At 33.4% G+C, this 22,857-nt stretch overlaps 2 protein-coding genes across 2 annotated transcripts; both read right to left on the reverse strand.

Annotated features, from left to right (window-relative positions):
• Positions 1-1,954: 1,954 nt before the first annotated feature.
• LOC125876140 (cyclin-dependent kinase inhibitor 7) lies at positions 1,955-3,358 on the reverse strand. Its single transcript, XM_049557255.1, has 4 exons — positions 3,005-3,358; positions 2,829-2,878; positions 2,388-2,603; positions 1,955-2,258 (listed from the first exon to the last, which is right to left on the reverse strand). Exons 1-4 carry the CDS (start codon positions 3,320-3,322, stop codon positions 2,189-2,191), a joined length of 654 nt encoding a protein of 217 aa, XP_049413212.1. The 5' UTR covers positions 3,323-3,358; the 3' UTR covers positions 1,955-2,188.
• A 3,915-nt stretch (positions 3,359-7,273) lies between these two features.
• Positions 7,274-19,824, reverse strand: LOC125853867 (presequence protease 1, chloroplastic/mitochondrial-like). Its single transcript, XM_049533615.1, has 19 exons — positions 19,513-19,824; positions 19,252-19,435; positions 18,681-18,855; positions 18,465-18,597; positions 18,195-18,265; positions 17,374-17,457; positions 15,023-15,113; positions 13,552-14,072; positions 13,266-13,430; positions 12,963-13,181; positions 12,746-12,873; positions 11,757-11,946; positions 10,637-10,720; positions 10,442-10,539; positions 9,879-10,143; positions 9,626-9,788; positions 9,360-9,540; positions 8,219-8,290; positions 7,274-7,492 (listed from the first exon to the last, which is right to left on the reverse strand). Exons 1-19 carry the CDS (start codon positions 19,763-19,765, stop codon positions 7,351-7,353), a joined length of 3,219 nt encoding a protein of 1,072 aa, XP_049389572.1. The 5' UTR covers positions 19,766-19,824; the 3' UTR covers positions 7,274-7,350.
• Positions 19,825-22,857: the final 3,033 nt, after the last annotated feature.

Here is a 22,857-nt window from a genome sequence, read left to right on the forward strand (position 1 = left end):
TATACTTTTATAAACTTGCCATATAAGGAAATGTGACATTCTTTTTGGGACTGACCAAAAAGGAAATGTTGCCACATAAAATGGGACAGAGGGAGTACTTCATATTGTTTTCATACTTGTTTTTTTATAAGTTTTTACTTAAGCCTAGTTTTATCGAAAATAGCATATCTATCCTCACAAAATAAAAATAAGATTGGAAATACACTTCTCACTAGACCTGACCTATGGGATACATGCATTGTGTATGTTGCTGTAATTACAATTTCTTAAACATTCTCTAATACTTTACTGATATGAAATTTCTAATTGTACAAAATCTTAGAAGATTTATGTTTTAATGGTATATAAAAAAAATGTTGTGGTGGACATTATTATGGGATGGGGAGATTGACACATTATTGGACTAGAAAAAATAGACCACCATTGTAGTGTGTTAGTCTATTTGTAGGGAGGAGTGTGGGGGCGCAGGGTTACTGCCACTACCTTCAGCCGAAAATTAAATAAAATGTGTAATTTATTTTACTGCTCACTCCACTAATATACATGGTCCCCAACCCCTATACTTTTGTCTCCTACTCTCCACTCTCCACCAGCACTGAAATCCATTTTTATGATCATATTCATACTACTTACTAAAGTGAGAAATTCGAAACTAAACTGTTTAACCAACCTTCTTCTTCTTCTTATTTGATTGATCCAATACATTATTATTATTAGATTAACAACATTCCCTCTCTATTTTGAATGCATCAGATCCAAAGCACATGGAAGTCAGCTCACCCCCACTCCTCCACGGCACGTGCACACCTCCCTCTATACTTATATACTAGTAATTCAAATTTGTCCAACTCTAATTACCAACTAGTAAATAGTTTCAAGAATATTGGTTCATGTATTTTGTTATACTCACTTATTAAAAGGTACACTTCACATGTGATTGGTGGATTTTTCTTGCTTAACACAAGGGTCCCATGGAAAGGTACATACATTTGCTTTCTGTACTTCTCTTCTTTTTTCCTTTTATGGGGTTTCTTTTGAAAAAGGATAAAGTATCAAAGAAAAACTTTATGCCAGCAATCACACAGATCAGCAAGCCAAACAGTACCCAATTAGTTCTATAAACTAGCTTCCGTCTTTCTCTATTCTTGGAAAAATTTGACTACATTTCTCTGTTTTGTTTTGTACCTTAACAGTTTCTATCTGCCAATAAAATGTTCAATAATATCAATAGTTGACTATGTCCTTTTTAACCGTCTTTTCCAACTACTACATTTCTAGAGTAAAACAAAGCTAAATACTTGGAGATGTATTCAAGATTAGAAGACAAAATATTGATGAAATTAACTAGATCCCCACTTCACCAACTAGCAAATTAAGCAATCCAGACATATTCATCTTTTTGTGGCCGGTGGGCAAATATCATTTACTTCTTTCCTTCAAAATAGTATGCCCATCTCTTCAGAAAAACTAAATGACAAAAATCTTTAAATGGATCGATCCTCTCAAGTCCTATCACATGCCTGACGAAATAGTCATATGCATGCCCACATTTCCATGAAAGACGCGCTCTTCCTTCTCCAACCAAAAAAAGTAAAAAAGACAATTCAATTGGCACTTCCAACCAGAGAAAAAAAAAAAAAAGAACAGGCATTCAACATTTACACAAATTCGTTATCCTGTTCCCTTAAAAAACAAACCGAAAATACGCCCAAATAAAACAAAGTGGACACACAACACAACAATGCTAGTAATTTTTAGTTTGTATATTCAAATTGAAATTCCAGATCGGTCACCATCTTTTCATGCCCAACACAGATAGATTATCACTGGCTCGCACAGTCAGTCTCGGTGTACTTTTTACCATCCAAAAACAGAACCAAATAGCACACATTTTTTAATGCAGATAGTTCCTACTCATGAGGAAGGTTGCAAAATTGCAGAAACAAGGTTCAGTTATGGCACTACTAAAACCAACAAGGCTTCACATAAATAGCTTCTTTACACAAATATGGAAAGACGAATGGCTGTACACCCATAAAGCTAAACTAAGCTGAAACAGTAAATAGTAAATGCTGATCTAAAACTAGAAATGGAAAGAAATTTAAAAGGATCAGAGTATTGGATTCCACTGTGTAGACCCCCTTCAGCAATTGTACTCTCATCTCTATTTTTCTTCATGATTTATTCTTCAAGGCTTCAAACTAACCCACTGGTAACGTCCCTCTAATGGTGCATCCTTCACGATATCGTAATTGTACCTGCAAACACCATTACAAGGAAATCATTACTAGCATATCCTCTTTTTTCACCTTTTTAGGGTCACACTAAAATGAGCCTGTGCGGTGTATGTTTTCTTATCATGCGCACCCGAAGCTTTTAGCACTTACTTTTCTGCAAATCTTTTTTGTTCGCGCTTTTCCGCTGCTGAAAAGAATTCTTCGATCTCCGCTTCTGGTGGAACCTTCGACGCAGACGGCTGTTTCCGGGGAGCACTGGCAGACGAAGATGATTTTTTGGTTGTCGTGGATGATGACTCCATATCTTCCGAGTCTCCGCAATGCTCACTAGGTGGATTCGGCAGATCAATTGGCTTGAAATTTTCACTGCTCCAAAAAGAAAATTTGAAAAATCAACGACAACAAAATTAGATAAACAGAAACATACGTAAAAACAACAATTATATAGAAGATGAAATGAACTCAAGTAATGGAGAAGATTTTTGGAGTTACGGTTTCCAGTTGAAGAATGAATAGACACTCACAGCCAAAGAGGAATTTATCACTTCAAATTCTGAAAGAAGAAGAAACGTATAACAACGTATTGTTTACCTGAAACCGCCGTTAAAAGAAGCCGAATTGTACGTTCCGAATTCCTCGGCCTGCCACAATTCAAAATTTAAAACCGAATATCTTTTGAATTTATTCAAGCAGTTATGGCATATAAGAAAACGATTATTTAAATAAACAATAAATTTGAAGTAAATGCATTCCGCATTTAACCTCACCTTCAGATCTAACGATTTCAAAATACTCTTCATCATAACTTCACCAGACTCATAACAACTCGAACACTGAGAATTCGTCGGAATATGAACAGACATTACAGATGTAGCCGGCGAAGCTGAATTCTCACTAAAATCAACGTCTGTAACAGAACCAAATTTTCTTCTCTTAGTTGAAGAGCTCATAGAACAATTACTCGTAACCTCCTCCTCCACATCATTATCTCTTATTCTCAAACCTCCATTTCCAATCTCCGTCACCTTCATTCCACCCCTGATTTTCTCGCATTTCTTAAGAAACTCTCCCATGGTAGCTTTCATGTATTTACATCACAATGAATAAATATGAGTATATAAAAAATATGAATTTACCTTAGAATGAAAAAGTAACAGTCTCTTTCAAGTAGCAGTGACAGCTGAAATTAGTTAGAAAGCAGAGTAGGGGTAAATTAGGAAATTCAAAAGTAGATAGATTTAATCAACGGTGGAGATTAAATTAGGCGGTTACGGGAAGAGAAACATGTGGTCCTAGCTCCGTTAACGGTGACAGCAGAAGCACATGGCAATGCCGTTAAGAAGATCTGGCCGTTTCGTAGAAGAATGATTACCGAAGGATTGTCGAATCAGAGAGTGACACGTAAGAGAGTAAATTGACCGGGTGATACCGGTCGAAGTAACCGGGAGTAAACCGAGTCGGGTTAGAAAGTTGGTTACAATTAGGCAGAACCGAACGGTACAAAAAATTCATGCAAATTGTTTCCAAAATGCCTTTCTGGTAAAAAGCAAACAGTGCTTTTTTCATCAATTATATTTTTTTAGTTTTTAAAAGAAAATTTAGTTTTCTTTCTTTTCAACTTCTACTTGTTTTTGTGAGTCTCAAAGTACTATTTCAAGTACTTAGTTATGTTTGAGGAGTTATTTTTTCATCTTTTAATGTGATGCTATCAGAATTTCGAGAGTTAAACAGTTTATTTTGACTATGAATACGAATATGAAATCTTTAATTTTTTAGAAATAAAATTTGTAAACTAAAAAATATTGTACATCATAATAATTTACAATTCAAAATTAATTATTATCAAAAATAGACTTGTTTAAATTTCAAAGCTAAAAGTTATCACATAAATTAAGGAGGGAGCATAAGATACTTTTAAATTAGCCATTTAGACAATTTAGGAACCTATGCTCATTAAAAGCATATTCAATGTAATTTTATAAGTGAAATTAAAAAGAATAAAATGTAAGCACATTCTTATTTTACCTTCGGCTCGAATATGTAATTATAGTATTAAAATAATTATTGGAGGCTACGATAATATACTGTTTATTTTATGTTTAGTTGTTTGGTCCAAATAATAGAATACATGCATGGTAGCACAATTTTCAAGAGGGAGAATTAATTTGGAAGTTGATGACACACAAAATTCAAACTCTCTAAAAGATGGGCTAAGTTCCAAAACTGTTCCTACTGGAAATCTTGTGCTAATGTATAACAGAAGAAACTTCTATATCATTTTTAAAAAAATATAATAATATAAATGTCAATATGTCATAGTCTAAGAATTAAATAAAAGAATACAAGGAGTGTCGATATAAATGACATTTTCTAATAATGGGATACTTTAGAATACTTTAATTTTGGAATCCTCCTATACCACTTCTTATATTTTCTTATATACATATATATGTAAAATTGGGAGAAAAAGTTATTCAAACAATAATATATCCAAACAAAACATTTAAAAAGATTTTAATATAACGACAAAAAACAATTATTAGCTTTAAATACTGGAGAGTTATTGGATGATTCATACATACTTGCAAGACTCGAAATTTTTTCATTTATTCATTCCTAAGCGAAGGTCCTATAATAAGTTTTGGGCCATCTTATGTTTTTTTGTTAAGAGATTCTCACATTTTCACAATTTAAGTACTGATTCCATTTAAATAAAAGTAGCTCTTTTTCTTTACTTTTTGAGTAAGCATTTTGAAACCTCCTTAAACATTTGTGTGATACATAAATTTCCTCTCATAATTGTGGAAGTAATTTTGTTCATGTACTTTGGCACCATTCATGTATTACCGTAGAAATTATTTTATTTTTATCATATTGTAATGTTATATTAAATATAATATTGATTTTGATTGTTATTTAAATTTCATTATGATGTATTATTAAATTCATCGTTATGTAACGACAAAAAAAATTCATTTTATTTAGCAATTGATTTGGTGCAATTACATCATTATCTTTTTTTTTTTTTTTTGTTTATTACTTAATAATCCTATTTTATTTTTTAACTTATCATTTTCCTATAACAATATTCATGATCTTTCGATATATCGATAACAATATTATACAAATAAGAGGAGCAACTCAAGTTAGACGAGAGGTAGAAATGTAATTTCAAAAAGACTCGACCAGATGTCATGGGAATTAGGCAAGTACGTAGGTACATAATAATAAGTTGAATTTATATATAATTGGCAAATAGGTTAGGTTATTAGGTTTGCCATAAAGTCTCCCTCCATGCACGACTCATATATGTTATGCCACTTAATTAATTTTGGTATAGGACAAGGTGTGTAAAATGGATCAATTCTCCTACTCTAAAACTTATTTATTCAATTTGTAATCTTCAACTACTTATAGTACGTACTACAACATAACATAACAAAAACACAAAGAACCATAAGGAAGGACGTTATTGAATGTTTAAATTTGAAGGTATTCGAGAAATAGGGAGAAAGAAGAAAAAATAGAAGTAAAAAGCACTTCTCATTATATCTTTTTTGGTATATATATCTACTCGATATTCAATATCTATTAACTCGAGTACTCAACAACAACAATAGAGTCCCATCAATATAATGGGATCTGAGGAGGGTACGTACTATATAGAGTGTACGCAAATTTTACCATGTTTTCAAAAGACCTTCGGCTCAAATTAGCTTAAGCACTTCAAGAGATTATTTCATGTGTCCATTTGATAAGATAGTTTTTATAATCGTAGTTAAGATCAGCTTACACATATTTTAACTAATTTATCAATTGCCTCCCACCAACATCTATACACATAAATTGGTACTATAAATAAGTTAATTGGGAGTCTTTAACAGGAAGGGAAAATTAATAAGTGCCTAATATAATACCCGTTACAAGTTATAACTGTATTGAGTTAGTTATATATGCCTTTACGCAATATTAACTGCCCATTTCAACCTTACACCTTTCCATTAATACTTCTTAAATAGTTAGGCAAAAATAATTCAGACCAAAGTCAAATAATTAAAGAAGAGAATTTGTATTCATGGAGAAGTCATTTTCTGGTATTTGATACATGACATATATATATAGTTAAGTTATTCTTCATGGGAAAAAATCATCCAAAGGAAGAAAATGATTTGACTTTTAACTTCATATATATTACTCGCTTCTAACACTTGTATTAGTCTCTCGCACTCAAAATTTTCGTCGAAACACTTTCCAATTTGTTGATATTATTATTATTATCTTACACATTATTTTTTTGTTTATGCAAAGGAATTTGTAGTAGATTGGAAGGCACATAGGATTCCCCCATATTGATAAGTTAAAGGGTGTGGCAAATATGAAAGGAGTTATGTGTAGAGAAGAGACAAGGCCCCCTAAAAACAAGGGTAAATGTCTCTTACATCTATTTTTCAACTTATTGTCTCCACATGCCATATGTGGAGGACCACCTCATCTTCTTTCTACCCAACAATAGATGTAACAATTCAGAAATATTTTGCTATATATACTAATAATATTAAGCTATAACATAACATGAAAATTTATGCTTAACCACAATTGAAACAATGAGTACTTCATTTCAATTCCAAGAGTCTGGCAATGTGAATTCATCATAAATTGACTAGTATTATTATATATGATAGTTGCTTACCTACGGTAACCTTCTTCCTTTATCAAATTAAGCTCGAAACCAACAACATGAGCAACCTTACAATGGCAAAGCTTTTAGAAGTTTTTTGCTGAAGGAATGCAAGGTACAAAGAGACTCTGAAAGCGTGACATATGCTAATACTCGGTTCTCCAAACGGTTTCAAGCAGTTAGAAATAGTACAAGTAGAAATGCCTTGTAAAACTAATCTGTTAAAAAACTATAATCTTGAAACTTCACAGTAAATTTTAGGTGGCTATTGGATTAATAAATATATTGGCACACTAATTTCTCTGCCTTCCAAGCTTCCTGATTCTATAGTCTTTTTCTTCCCCCTTCTTGGCTTCCTTCTCATTTAATCCGGAATTGAGGATTCTAACATCAAATAATGCATACAAGCATTTTCCGAGAAAGACTTTATCAGAATCAGAGTGCTTTCTTGACTTCCAAGAAGTTGGAACGCTCCTTGTTGGCTGCCTCAACATCATCTGGTGATGCTACAGCAACAACCACTCCTTTATCTTTAACTGCCTCCATGACATCTCCAAATTTCCTGAAATCTTCCAGACTATCCGGAAAAGAAGCATGATTAGTATAACTTTATACAACTCATGGAAGAATGAGAAACTACTATTGCACAACAGGATTATAATTGCAAATTTGATTACTAATTTTCAACACGTTCTATATTGATCTTTCTTTGCATTGTATGCTGATCTAGACTATGAGTTGTCCTGCATTGCTGATCTATGTTTTTGTATGCTTCAATAATTTACAAGGTTAAATGACCTCATCATCCCTAACTTTAAAATGGAACATTTTGTCATAAAGGAAAAGGGGCTAATCAAGTGAAAATGAAATAACATAACAGCATATATCAAATTGGGAGTAAGTTTACTCAACAGCCAGCAAATAGTAATATTATCAAATAGACCACACTAGTTCATGATATAATAGATCATTTGCAGCAGCTCACCAGTGCTGCATAGAATATATGCAAACAAAATTCAGCTGAATTTGGTACTATGTTTAAATCTAAAATAGAAAATGCATACATATCAGCCAGAGACACCAGTTATATATATGTATACCATATCATGGAAACAAAATTGCACTTAAATTTAAAACTATGTTATATCTAAAGAGAGAATTCATGCATATCAGCCAAGAGGAAAGGGGCGGCTATGGCATTTGCTGTTGCTAGAAAATCATGTACTAAACATTACTTGCACTCACTTATTACTCATTATAGATCAATATTTAAGCTAAATACAGAAAGGTTCAACACTTTTACCTTGTTGATAATATCTCCTCACGTCTCCTTTGTCTTTCTTCATCTGTTACTCCCAGTAAATAACGTAATAAACTGAGACCATGAGTGAACATCATTAGGTTCAATACAAACTAGTGAACATTTTATCATGAGCAATGTCAAGAAAATTCTCAATTAGCACACAGACTGGACAGAATATAAGATCAAACTATTACTCTTTCCTCCAGAGATTATAGATTGACAAACAGTTGAACATTGGCATATTTAGATGAAGAAAGGATAAAATAGAAATTACTAACTTGCAATCCAATCCTAAAAGTCAAAAGATTAAAATCAAGAAAATAAAGTAATAGTAAAGCAAAGTCATAGTAAAATACAACGATTTTTCTAAATTATATGTCAAATTGATCCTCCTCATACGTTTGGTAAAGAGAATAATCTTATCCTTTGAGAATAATAACAAATGGACAATGTTCATTGGAACATGAAAACGTGGCTAAATTGGTCCGTATAACCCTATAAAAATGAAAAATGCAAGAAAAAAAAAAGTTGTAAATTTGCACTTCTTCAATTATTATTTCTTGCATGTAATGAAGTGAAATCCAATTATTCCTATAAGTTAACTCATGGCAATCATTATCAATGGATTCCAATGGATATTAATTTTTGCAATTCCAAATAAACAATAAGCTGATTATCAAATCCCTAGAGAAAAGAAAAAATTATTGTTCTCAAACCAAAGCCAATTAATCATCATTTTGGTAGTTCAAATTTTTTTTTTGCCTCTGTATTATAACAGTTCTATAGACCGCAACAAATTCAAAACAGATCAAGCCTGACTAATCTGACAAAACACAAAATATGCAGGCCCATAAGCACGTCGTGAAGAAAAAACATTGACAAGATATTTTGCGTGTATTACCAAACAGAACATCTAACATTCACGGAATTAAAAACCCTTTCCAAAGCACTCAGCACTCCAACGGCAACGGTACTAAGGTAAATGCAGAATCAGGTTCAATATTGACAGAAACAAGAAAGAAATTTTAGTTGAAATGATCTAGCCTAGAGAATTAATAGTTAGAGAATGGAAGCATACGAAGATGTCCTTGCACTCGGAGAGTAATATGAGAGCACAGAATAGGACTGGTCATCCACTTACCTACTGTATCCTTTGGCGTCAGGCAACTGGTAAGAATCTACATCTCCAATAGTCCCAATAATTGCCTTTGTGAGTGCATCATCATCCATTTCAAGTTCTTTAAGGAAACTACTGGTTCCGTCATACACATCAAGTGTCTTCAATAAATTTGGGTCTCGGTAGGATAAAAATGAGAATACGCCTGATGAACCAAAATCTAAGATGTTAGCTAGAGAAACATTGGACCAGGAAGTACATCTTCAGATAAGATGAACACAAAACCGTACCTGAATGGGAGTCGAAACTACAAAATCCTCCATAAGCTCCACCACTAACACGTACACGATCCCACAGCCATGTATTACTGATATAATTAGAAATAACATAAGCACTGCCTTTAAGCTCATAACCAGCTTCATACAGATTAGCTGCTTTTCCAACATAATTCACCTATAAGAAGTATCCCCTCAAAATCATCAGCTGAATTTTGACAGTGAGATAGTGTAAGGTCGAACAACAAAACTTTAGGAGACAGCTAACCTGAGTAGGAACAACAAAAGCTTCATTTGAGCGAGACAATTGTGCATTCCAAGCAGCTGACTCCACTAGAGATGTGCTTGGAAGCAAATCAAGAAATTTGCTAATATGTTTCTCCGCGTTGTTGAGATTCTTCCCATCAGCTGTCAAATTTATCAGACACCCATTCTTGGAAAGTAAAGATTTTCGGATCTCCTCAAGGGATGATGATATTTGGGGCCAATCCTTCTCAACTTGGTCTTCAAGAACCTTCAGAAATTCCAAGTAGCTGCACACACACACAAAGAGAAAGAAGGGAACGGGTAAATTATGTTGTTTCAAATATTTACATTCTCCTTTTTCCTGTGGATGGAGGACATTTATCATAAGCCAATCTAAAACAGAAAAATTATGGAAGCCAATACAGCTAGAACATCAGACAGATAAATCTAAATCAGCCAAAGCTGTCCAATCAGGATCAATACGTAGGTACCCAGAGGGATAGGCCCATTGCAGTTTGAAAAAATTTTCCAACAACCATCATTGGGACAAAGTCATTCAATATTAAAGGCACAAAGTCATCTAACCTTACACCACCCATTTGTTCAGATATCCACCCGGCAACGTTAAGCTTAGCACCCATCCTTGCAGCAGCAATGCTATGACCACTGCCTCTTAGACGATTCTAGAACCAAAAGTTCATGAGAAAAAAAGTTAGATTGTACACCATGCACATTCATTTACAACAGCTCTTACTGTTCCAAGACTGCATGTATGTATACCTCCATTCTCGATCTGCTTTGAGAAACAAACTGCTTGAAACGCTTTTGGTCATCAAGTTGGACATCTTGAAGAACGCGGTTGATCTACAACAAACAAATTGACAAGATCTTATCAATAAGAAAATGGCTAGACAAATTACAAGCTTCATAGATATCTACTACCAAGTCAAAGCATCAGCTCATAGCGAGAAAATGGTTCATACTACCTTACATTCAGTATAGTTGGCATGATTGACAAGGTCCATTAGTAGACCTCGGACTAATTTCTACCAAATAAATCCATATACCAGATAACTGTATGTCAAAGGAAATCATATAACCATGTTCGATACTTTATACATATGATTAAGAGGTCCAAATACAAGCAAGATTTACATGAAATCTCCATCCAGGTTGCAACTATGATTTTATGATATTGTCTTCCTTCCTATGTTGGTATGAGAAATATGATGCTTCGCTCAAAATCAAGGTTTAAATCCAAGACTTGAAAGTAAGGAAGGTATGTCCTCTAGAGCTTAATATGGCCCGCATCTCCTCTTTAATTTATCCAAGGTAGAACTCATAAATTGAACCAATAGGAGACTCTAAATATATCAGAAAATGCAAAGAGATAAGTCATATCATGTTGGAAAGATGCATAATTCATTTAGCTTCCTTGAAGAGAAGGAAATAAATTGAGGAATATAGTTTGGAGTTTGTCGAAGGCCAATAGTTCCACATAGCAACATGCTCGGCACAAGTTTATGGACAACATACACCATCACTGTACTAGCCAACTAAGCACTCTCAATCTAAAATTTACCTTATACAGTCCTTAAACCACTAAATGAAAATCTACACAAACTGTACTCAGTCATACCCACTAAATGGATATCTACACAAACATGATCATTTTGAGGAAAGCCCACTTGCATGTCAAAAATAGTCAAACTTAACAAACACCTTTTCCTGTTAAATTTTAACACAACTTTGACAGGTCCTTAGCTCCAAATGTCATCACTACAAAGACCTTGAAACATAAAATTACCACCCCTATTCACATACAATTGCATCACATCATGTTTGCTATAGAGTGGAAGATGACCATTTAAAGCTATAAATTACCAAAAAATTGATTTACCAAGTAAAATAAATCTTCTGTACGTTGTGACATGGCTTTGCCTCGAACAATTATCTTGCTACATGGCTCCACCTTGCCATGCACGGATGAGGTGAAAGGATAGACCGATAGCCCTCCAGTTTTCCTTCCAATTAACTGGTTCAACTGCACAAAGTCTAAATCCTTTGTGCCCATCTCCAGCAGAGACTGACTGTCAAGAAATTTTGCAGATCAGAATCAAATAATCTTCAATTCATGAACTCACATCTCACTATCAAAAAAGCTAGGAATGGTTTTCCACATAAGATAAGTAGAAAGTGTGAACTTATTTACACAACCCCAAAGGTTAAAAGATGCATCGGCCTATTAGATCATCATAATCCTACTCCTCCTCAAGTTGAGCTTCACTATCATCAGCTACAGCTAGTCCTTTCAATCGCACAATGTCAAAAAATTCTAAAGTAAAAACAAGCTGCCTGAACACACTTCTGAAACCACAAAGCGTATTCTAGAGTGATATGAATATGATACATAAGCTTCAAATAATGCAGGCAAGAAACTGGAGACCTCATAAACAAACAGGGATAGACAGAAGGATGGGAAAATCCACCACCGATCTACTGAACAAAGTCTTGAGAAGAAAGAAGGCAAACAAGACTTGGGTTTTATGAGAACAAGGACCACTATAATGCTTGAAGATGGCAATGGCTTCTGACAGAAACTTGATGCATCTCCCTTCAACTCAAGGACCAAAGAAGCCTATACAATATCCAATCATCAAGTTCAAATAACATATCAAAAGAATATGAGACCGCAACTACTGGTCCAGCGAGGGTCTTCATGAGTGTAACTTTTACCATGCCATACCTATAAATTCTAAGTTCATTTATTTCCACTGTTTGTTTCACCTCCCTATTAGAAAATCCTCTTTATCCTTTCTTTTTAGAGAAGCAAGAGCCGTCACTGTGATAGAAACATTACTATCAAAGCAGTTCAGGGAAACATATTACCAGAAAAGTGGGACCAATGGTAGCAGCTCTTGCTTCAATGAGCTCAAGTTGAAGACAACTTCAGCATAAAGAACATCGTTTGTGAAGAGGTCGTGCTTCAAAACTTTTACCCCATTGATGTCTCCAATCTACATAAAAGGCCAAACAAGTTACTTTAAAATGGAATCTAATTTAACAGAATTAAAGAAAAGAAAAGAACAAGGTAAGTTGTGATTACCTCAGTTGGAACTAGGACAGGTTCTCGAGGAATATCTTGTAGAGAGAGGCTGGGCACACTCTTTAGAGCTTCTGGTGGGTCAGGAGTTTCTTGCTTTAACCGTAGCTCATGTGTTGCTCGAGCCAGCTCAGCAAGATCCTCTTGGGTCATGCTTGCTTTAACTTTATCCAATGTTTCTTTTTCTATTTGTTCTTCACGAGATGCCTTCTCTGGGTCAGGCTGAAGAAAAGAACACTCATATTTAACAGACACCAAAAGCTCATATCTTTTCAAAGAAACGAAATTAGAATTAACGATAATAACCTGCATCTCAACCGTTACACGGTGTGGATTCCTCAAGATGTATTGGTCCATTAAAGGAGCAAAAACAGCTTTGGAGCCTTCCTTAGCTATTCTGGCTTTCAGGGCCTCCAGAGGCTTTTGATACTTCAGTGGTTCAAATGGATCCATGTCATAAACCCATTTCCCCTAGAAGAAACATCAAAATGAAAAAAAAAAAAAAACACTCATCCATTACAAAAGAAGGGAAAAGAAAATGCAAGTGATGAGAATGAAGACAAATGATAGACTTATGAAAGTTTTTTCGTACAATGGAGCGGAGCATCAATGCTAAACCACGTGGGAATGAGCCAGTGTTATTTTCTCTAAGAGAAAATTCAATTGTGTTCATTGATGCCTCCACAGCATCCGAATCAAAACCTTTCTCAGCTAAGCCTTCTAGGGTGCTCATGATCAATTCTTCAACCTTTTGAATGTTCTCTTCTGAGACACCCTTTAACCCAATGCTAAACTGAGGCTGAAGGAGCTCATCCTCAATCCCTCCACCAACAATAGCATCTCCGAAACCACTTTCTAGCAAGATCTTCCTCAAGGGAGAAGCTGGAGTTCCCAAAAGCAGATGATCCAGAAATCCTAGGGCAAGCTCAGTTTCCAAATCCAGTGGCTTGTCAGATAGCAGCCAATTAACGCACACCATGTGCTTCTTTTTCAGGTCCCCATCTTCCCCAACAGGATATTTTTCTACAATCCTGACCGGCTCCGAAAATAGTCTCTGTGGTTCAACTCTTGATTCTTGTGGAGCTGAACTGGCATCAAACATGTTCAAATACTCTGCACGTAATTACACACATTATATGAACATGAGATGCACCAGTTTTCAAGACAAGCTTCAGGGTTCTAATATAAACTGAAGTCATTACTGGATAGAACAAACACAGCTGGATACCATGTAGATTTTCACAAATTTGTGTGCCATGTGATTAATATAATGACATTCCAATTTCCAACCCCATTTTTGCATGTTATACTTATTTATTTCTATTTCTATTTCCTGTTCATTTAACTTTTGAAGAACTCTTGGAATTTTTGACAGCCAGCATATTGTTCAAAACCGACCGAGAACAAAGAACAAAAGTTGGACAAGTACATGAATATAAGCTCCAAAAATAGGTACAGAAAGCAAACCTGCGACATAGCAATTATATTTTTTTCGCAAATTTCATATGACTCAAATCAAAGGAAAACAGAAGAACATGGAAACAATTTCTGACCACATAGGAGTCTGATGATAGGCACTACCAAAATAACATCTGGAGATAAAATAGAGGGAAAAAACCAAGAACACAGTTAACAATGGGGCATATAATAACTAAATAGAAGATTGAAAACGTGCTTTTCATTACCTTGGAAGTCACAAATGCTTCTTCCAATGTGTCCTTGTTAATCTTGGTTGTACTAGAAATGACACAAAATAAATAATGTAAAACGTGTCATGTCCCCCAAATTTTTAAAATTGTGTGTAATGATGTCCATATGCTGTTGAGCTATGTGCAAAAAAATTAAAATAAAATAAGGCCTCTGATAGGTGTAGGTAAAGTTTCTGAGAATGGAATGTCAACGATTTTGTAATATCCATGTGTCCTTTAACACATCTAAAAAGTACATGAGAGTAATGAATATCCGAACCAAACCACTGTTCAAGAAGGATTCCTAGTATAGGCAAACCACATGAATTAACACTGTTGTTCATTTGAAATTGTAAGAGGCAAACAAATAAGTACCACTTAAGATCCGCAGACGTTCATTTGGGTCATCGTCTCCATAAAACCATATTCTTGCATTGCTTGGATGGTAAAATTTTCTGTGGAACTCCTGCAAAAATATAGAACAGAAAACACCAGTCACACTAAGAGGCTAAGGAATCAACTCTTAGAGGCAGACAGACATGTTAGTTAATTAGTCACGACTACTCTCCCTTTTGCCAGCATTACCAAGTAATAAGTGTAGCTTGAAATAAATTAAGAAATATTGATGCATCACTAACCTATACAGTAGATATGATAGTTTCAAATTGCAGTTGTCTCATTGTGCATCTTCTTTTCTTTTTGATTCCTCAATGCAACTATATATACGGCTCAGTTACAATACACAATATTTTTCCAATGTGTAACAACATCCAATTTAAGGACTTAACTCATCCAATAATTTAACTTAACATATATACATGAACACCAAAAGATTCGCCACGATAAATGATGAAAACTTTGGTGAAAGTCACCATCAGAACCTTCCAGGAAAACCCTTGATTGTTGAAATCTAATGGAAGGTTAATGTCTTAAAAATGATCAGAAGGAATGGACACGGGTGAAGAGGTGACGTGCCATCAAATCAGCCACCAGAAAGAGAAAGAGAGGTAAGACTTTGGCCAACAAGTAGCGTAAGACCGTTTAGTGATAGCTGAAGCTACTTGAATCTCTACAAAGATTGAAGAAATTCTAAAACTATGTGTATGAGAGAAAAGAAGATTTTAATTGAATATAAAACATCTATGTATGGTGGCCGAACACAATACATATAATTTGTCCATGCAGCACAATATCCAATTTAAGAACTCAACTCTTCATATATTATAACTAAACAATCTATCATTGAAACTTAACATTCTAGCAATCAACAAAACTTGCAACCATTTTAAAAAAAAAAACAATCAACATAACCTTTAAACCAGGATTAATTTAAAACAATGGAATCACTACAATGGCCAAGGTAATTCTTCCTGATACCCAAGTACTGACATTTTACTCTAAAAACCATGATTTCATATGTCCTTCTAGGTGCTGTCAAAAGCAAAGTGTAGAAGCACCAAGAGGTTAGCTAGTATTGGTCTGGTAATTGGCAAAAGTCGTGTTGGTGAAGAAAGGCGTACATGAAGAAAACAAACACACAACCACACACATAATGCTAAAACCAACTATAATAAAAAAGTTAAAAACAGCATTGTTACCATTCTTAAAAAAATTGTAATAAAAACAACCATATGGCCAAAGAATTGACAAAGCTACTACTTGAGTAAAACATGTGAAGTAAAACCATGTTAAACTCAAAACTACTTTAATTTTTGTAACTTAGACGGCATTAAATAGTTTTAACCTCTATTCAAATGTAGTGGCTATATTTCTTATAATAACTTCTAATATCTCTAGCAATTTTTTCATAACTTTGATTAAGAATAAGTATACCAATCCATCTCAATGCAGGGTCCATAGGTTAGTTAGCTAGCTTTTGTAGACACACGCCGCTTCACCTTAATGCTTGTAGTGAGGCGCTACCTTACTGGAGCAAAACGTCCAGCTTTTACTATGCCTGATATCAAGGTTTATGCACGCCTTTACTAACTGTGATCCTTCTAAGAGCCTCAATAAATATTTCTGTGATATCTCGACCTTGTATGGCCCAAAGCATGTTGCTAAGCACTTCATTTGAGAAGCTTATGGCTTCTCACCTTGAAGATTAAAGCCCGCGGTCCCTAGATTCTAATGTGTTCAAAACCCATGAAAACAAGACGAAAACAGTACTTGATCATAGAATGATGACAATTCACAACTATGATGGCCATTTGATTGTGCATGGAGCATATACAAGCTTTTGCATAACTTGTAAGCAAGAGAGAATCATTGAACATCATAACTCTAGCTTTGAGCTTACTTCGGCAGCTACAAGATGACAGTTAACCAGATAAGATATGATCTATCAGCCACCAAAAAGTAGCAGCTCAAGTTTTCTCTTCGCAGTTGAAAATACAGGTACACTTATAAGTTATAATACATTAATGGAGCATCTGTATACATGAAGCAAGTAATACACAACCACAAACAACTCTGGCCCACAGTTTTCAATAACATCCAAATTCAACTAAACACCCTCACAACAAGCATGACAAGAAACATTGGGAAATACTACAAAACGACAATGGGAAGAATTCAAGAATTAACATAATCATGTTATGAAGAAAGATTAGCATTGTATGATTGTAATAACAAAAACTTATGAATGCTTTGATGAGTAATGTGAATATTTCTAAGTTCACAATCCTTGAAGAACAAGCAAAACTAATGGGAAAGAGACTACCAACCTTAAAATCCTCAAAAGAAAGGCTAGGAATTACTCGTGGGTCACCACCACTGTCAACACCATAGGTATTATCAGGAAAAAGCGCCTGTAGAAGACATAAGTCACTACTTAAATAAACAATAGTCTGGTAAAATATAGCACTACTTCTATTTTGTGGAAGAAACCCATGGATTGAGCTATTGAATAAAGAAACCTAGAAACCTCTGAAGTGTATTGGCAGCATCAAATTACAAATCCCTTACATGAATTATCAGCCATGTACACAGCTTTGTGATGTTCTCTTTGAATTGACACAAGATTTAGCATTCCATAACTTACTTTCCAAGCATTAAATTTACTTTAGTAAATATGACAATATAAAACAAAGTACTTCGCCTTGTAAAATGCACAAAACATTTCTTTAAACACATACAGTTATTCGGTGTTCTTAAATCCATCTGAGTCCACCTTATTTGTTGAGCTCATGCACTAAACTACTTTTTGGTCTTTAGGCTATAAACCTGGTTAGCATCTATAGTGATTACAAGCTTGATATGTGATAAGATATTCACTAATCCTGTGCGTACCTTTTAATCAGGATCCAGGAGGATTTTAAATTATTGAATGAGTTAAAAATTGGAGTCCATTAATTGACAGCATTTCTACAGCACATTTCATTAATTAGATCCGATCAATAAAAATTGTTATATCTAATACAAACACTCAGCAATAACAATCAACCCTATCCACATGCTCGCAAAAATATAAGAACACTTCAACAATTAATCACTTGTCAGCCCTTATACAAATGTTTGATGACTATCTTAAGTGTGGCATCCATACCTGCTGGGAAGTTCGTCCCAGTAGATTATCAGGCTGAGAATAAACTCCCTTCATCTCATTGAACACAACCCCTGAAGTTATATAAAAAACTTTTAGATATGCAGGGACAAGCTGTGGATGCACCACTATCCATTGGGATTAAAGAAAAAGACAAAAAGAATTGTTCGAAGAAGCTACTGCAGAACATCGATAAAAACACAAGAGATAGAAGTTATCACAAGAAAGAAACAGGAAAAAAAAAAGGATGATTCAAGAGGCTTATGGGGCAACCTTTAAAAGTTATGTCGTCTGAGGGGTCATTCAGTTCATAATGCCAACCCTCTTGTTGAAATGTTTGGAAATCCTCCACACATTTAGGGAAAAAGACAGCATCTAAGTACACATCAACCAGGTTGTAGAAATCCTGTTTCGAAGAGATAAGCATGTATTAGATGGAAGCAAGCTTTTACTTCCATAATAATATTCAACATGTAATGTTGTCATAACCTTTGTATTTGTGGACGCCACAGGATAACATGTCCTATCCGGATATGTGAAAGCATTCAGAAAAGTGTTCAAGCTTCCCTTCAACAGTTCAACAAATGGTTCTTTCAAGGGATACTTTCTTGAACCACAAAGTACACTATGTTCCAATATGTGAGGAATTCCAGTAGAATCTTTCCTGCATTAACATTAAGTTTTCAGGCACGGGCTGTTACTTATTTTCCATAAAGAAAAACAAAAGTAAATATTATCAAAATCTTGATTTCCATTGACAAGTAGCTCCTTCTTTGTCTTTCTGGATTTCATTACTCAAACGAATAAAGAACTAATCAAGAAACAGATTCTTAGCGTAACAAATCAAGAATTTATCAAGAACTCATCCACCAAAATTATCAAAATCTTGATTTCCATTGGCATGTAGCTCTGTCTTTGTCTTTCTTGATTTCATTACTCTAACAGATCAAGAACTTATCAAGAAACAGATTCTTTGTGTAACAAATCAAGAAATCATCAGCCACATTTAATAGATAAGTAGTCCTTATAAGCACACTATAATACGAGAAGATAAACTTACGGAGGCGTCCGGAAGACAACACCGAAGACTTTATTCTCATCGTCATTGGACACTGACATTACTTCAGCGCCTGTTTTCTTGTGTTTATACAATACAGCTTTAGATTTACACTCATCAATAAACTGCTCAGACACTTTCTCGAACCCGAATTTCTCCACAACTTCATCATCAGCACCAAGAAACTCTAAGAATTAAAACAAGAAAGACTCAAAATTAGACAAGAAAGAGTCAAATTAGAAGATAGCAATGGTGTATATTCACCTTGAGATGATTGAGGGGAAGAAGTAGCGATGGCTCGAACAGATAGAGGGTAAAACTGTCTTTTCAAGTTGATTGAAGACGATATTCCGCGAACGTTACTCCGAACAAGTGAACGCCGGCGGTGAAGATTCTGGAGTAAACGGTGTCGTCTAGCTGAGTAAGAAGCGAATCTGTGTGAAGAGCGTGAGAAGATTCTAGAGAAAGCGAGACTGGAAGTGGAAGATAGAGAGCGAAGAAGCACCGCTCTCTCCATTGATGGCTTGAGGAGAAAGGAAGTGTGCGAAGAAGAAGATGGGGTTTACGGTTGAGAAGGAAATATATAGAAATATCGAAGGGGGTTTTAATGGTGAACGGTCTAAAATGACTTTGGGTTTATTTCCAAATTTTCCCAAAATTGTTTTTGTGGAGAATCATTAGGCCATTTTGCAAGCTCCTCTACCTCCCAAATTAGAGAAAAATAATTAAATAAAAAGAAGCATGGCAACATATACTTTTATGGTTAATTTTATTCAATTTTTTAGTCAAAATCAATGTACTTAGTATTAGATTGATTTATTGAAACTTTCTTTTAGTAGGCGTTTGGCCATGCGATACTATATCACGATATGGTGTCGTGAGATGGAATCAGTGTTTGGACATGCGATTTTACGCTGATTCCATCTCATGATTCCATATCATGAGAGGTGATACCATATTCCCCAAAAACCGTGATATGGAATCACCATGTGATTCCATATCATGATTTGAGATATTTTAATACAATAATTGATTCATGAGTTTATTTTTTGTTAAAACAACCCCACATTTATATCTACTAACCATTTGTTTCATATGTAAATAAAATTAATAATCACATCATTACTTTTTAAAATTTATTATTCTCACCAATATAAAATTTATTATTACTTTAAATTTGGTGAATATAAATGATAAAGTAGAAATTCATTTGCTGAATATAAATGAGAACGAAGGGAGTAATACTTTTTTGATTTTTCATAATAAAAAAAACGGCTTAATCTTATGACTAAGCATAATATTGATAAAAGACAATTTTCATTAGCGATGCCGCACTTTTTTAATCTTAGTATTTGCAAAATGTTCGTTCACATGACTGAAGGGTATCAAGTCCAATTGATTGAGGACTTGGGAAAATTTGATCAATTGGTTATTAATATTTAGTCAAGTGGACTAGTTATAATATTTTTGATTAAATTTTATTAGAAGTGTTTTTTACTCAAACTTGTGGTAACTTTTTAAAATTTCGTTATTCAATAATATTTAACTATTGATTTTTCTTGTAAATAGTTAGAAGTTAGTGATGTTTGTTAATTTTTATCTTAGTGCATTTAACTTCTAAGTTAATATTTACTCACTAATGTATGTTTTTTTTCTACTTTATAGGTTATTTGTAAGAATTGTTGAGAGATATGAGCATATCAAGTACAATTTATGTTCAATTTTTTTAATTAAATTAAAGTTAGATGAAACAATTATTTAAGTGAAGAACAAATAACTTTGTAATAATTTATTATGCGATTTTATAATTTTTGTTTATTTGATAAGATTGAATTAAACAATTGGGGTTATTTTAATAGTTTTACAACTTATGAGATTTTTATGTTTATGAGAAAATATACAACACAAAAATTTCATATCGCATTCCAAACAAACCTTCAATTCCATCTCATGATTCCATTTCATGATACCATATCATGATTCCATATCATGATACCATATCATGATTCCATATCATGATACCATATCGCATGACCAAACGGGCCCTTAGTGAAAGTTTGAGAGACAGGTTCATTATTCATCAAATTTTAAATTATATGTTAACTAGTTAATATATTCACGCTTTGTGCGATCATAACAATTATTTTAGAGACAAAATTTTCTTATAAAGTAGCACATATTAAAAAAGAAGAAATATGATCAATACTTAGGTAAAAACTTTAAAATGTTAATCATAATTGTTTTAATTTATAGGGATAAGAGTCTGAAAAATACCCTAATTTTGGTTGAATTTGTTGTTGCGATACTAAACTTTCATGAGAACCTATTACCTTCCTAGACTATTTAATACCGTATTTTAAACATATATATTTGCCCATGTGGACATAAAAAATCATGCAAAATTATAAATAGTAATGTGTCCACGTAGGCACATATATACCTTTAAAATACACTATTAAATAGTTCATGGGGTAAAAAATGCGGTATTAAATAGTTTAGGAAGGTAATAGGTCCTCATGAAAGTTTAGTATCGCAACAGCAAATCCGACCAAAGTTGGTCCCTATTTTTTATGAGGAACTACTGAACTTAGACCTTTTTTAAATCATTCTTTATTTAACAAAAAATCATACTTGTTAGGTACGAAATATTTTTAAAAGTCTTTATTTTTGTGCAAGTTAAAATATGAAAAATAACAAAAGGCATGTCAATAGTAATACAAAGGAAAGAACGAATAACTATTTTCTAATCAAATAAAAGATAGATATATAAAATCCTAATAATAAAATTGAAAAGCAATCGATATTAATGTTTCAACAAACAACTCAATACAAAATTATATCGTCATTTTTATTTATTTTAATTATCAAAGAATTATTATACAAATAATAAATAATTAATATTTTAACTCTTGAGGAGTTAAAAAACTCACTAAATGTGTAATTATTTAGAGAAAATCAAATTTTAAAATAATGACAAAAAGAAAAAAAAAGGAGAAAAAGAATAAGTAGGACTCTTACTATATAATAGTTTTTGCTATTGTCTGTTTTTATATCATATCAAAATTATTTATAATTTTTTTTCGTCTCCACACAAATAAAAAAGTTTATCTTTATAATTCAATATATTTCACTAAAATAGTACGTCAATTCATTTTAGTGTGGATTTTGCATGTTTCGTTGTGGTCGTTTTATTTAATTACTAAAAAGTTAGAAAATAGAAAAATATATTTCATTATTTTAGTACAAACTTTAAAAATCTTGAGTTTTAATAAATAATATATACTTCCTCTATTTCAAAATAAGTGAATTGTTAAGCCATTTTTCATAGTTCAAAATAAGTGAATTGTTCAAAGTTTAAGGGAGATGTTGAAAAATTCTTTCATTTTTGCCCCTCATTTACAATATTAAATAATTATAAATGAAATGATCTTTTGAATACAGAATATGTACACAGCGTCATCAGGAAAATAAATCATTCATTTTTAAAGTTATTTAGAGCGCTCATATATGTAATAGATAAATGACTTAATTTTAAGTAATTTTAATATATGTTGTAAATGAAAGAAAAATGGGAAGAAGTCTTAAAAAGAGAGAGAAAGAATTAGGTAA

This window comes from Solanum stenotomum, chromosome 1, assembly GCF_019186545.1.
Source record: "Solanum stenotomum isolate F172 chromosome 1, ASM1918654v1, whole genome shotgun sequence".
NCBI classification, from domain to species: domain Eukaryota; kingdom Viridiplantae; phylum Streptophyta; class Magnoliopsida; order Solanales; family Solanaceae; genus Solanum; species Solanum stenotomum.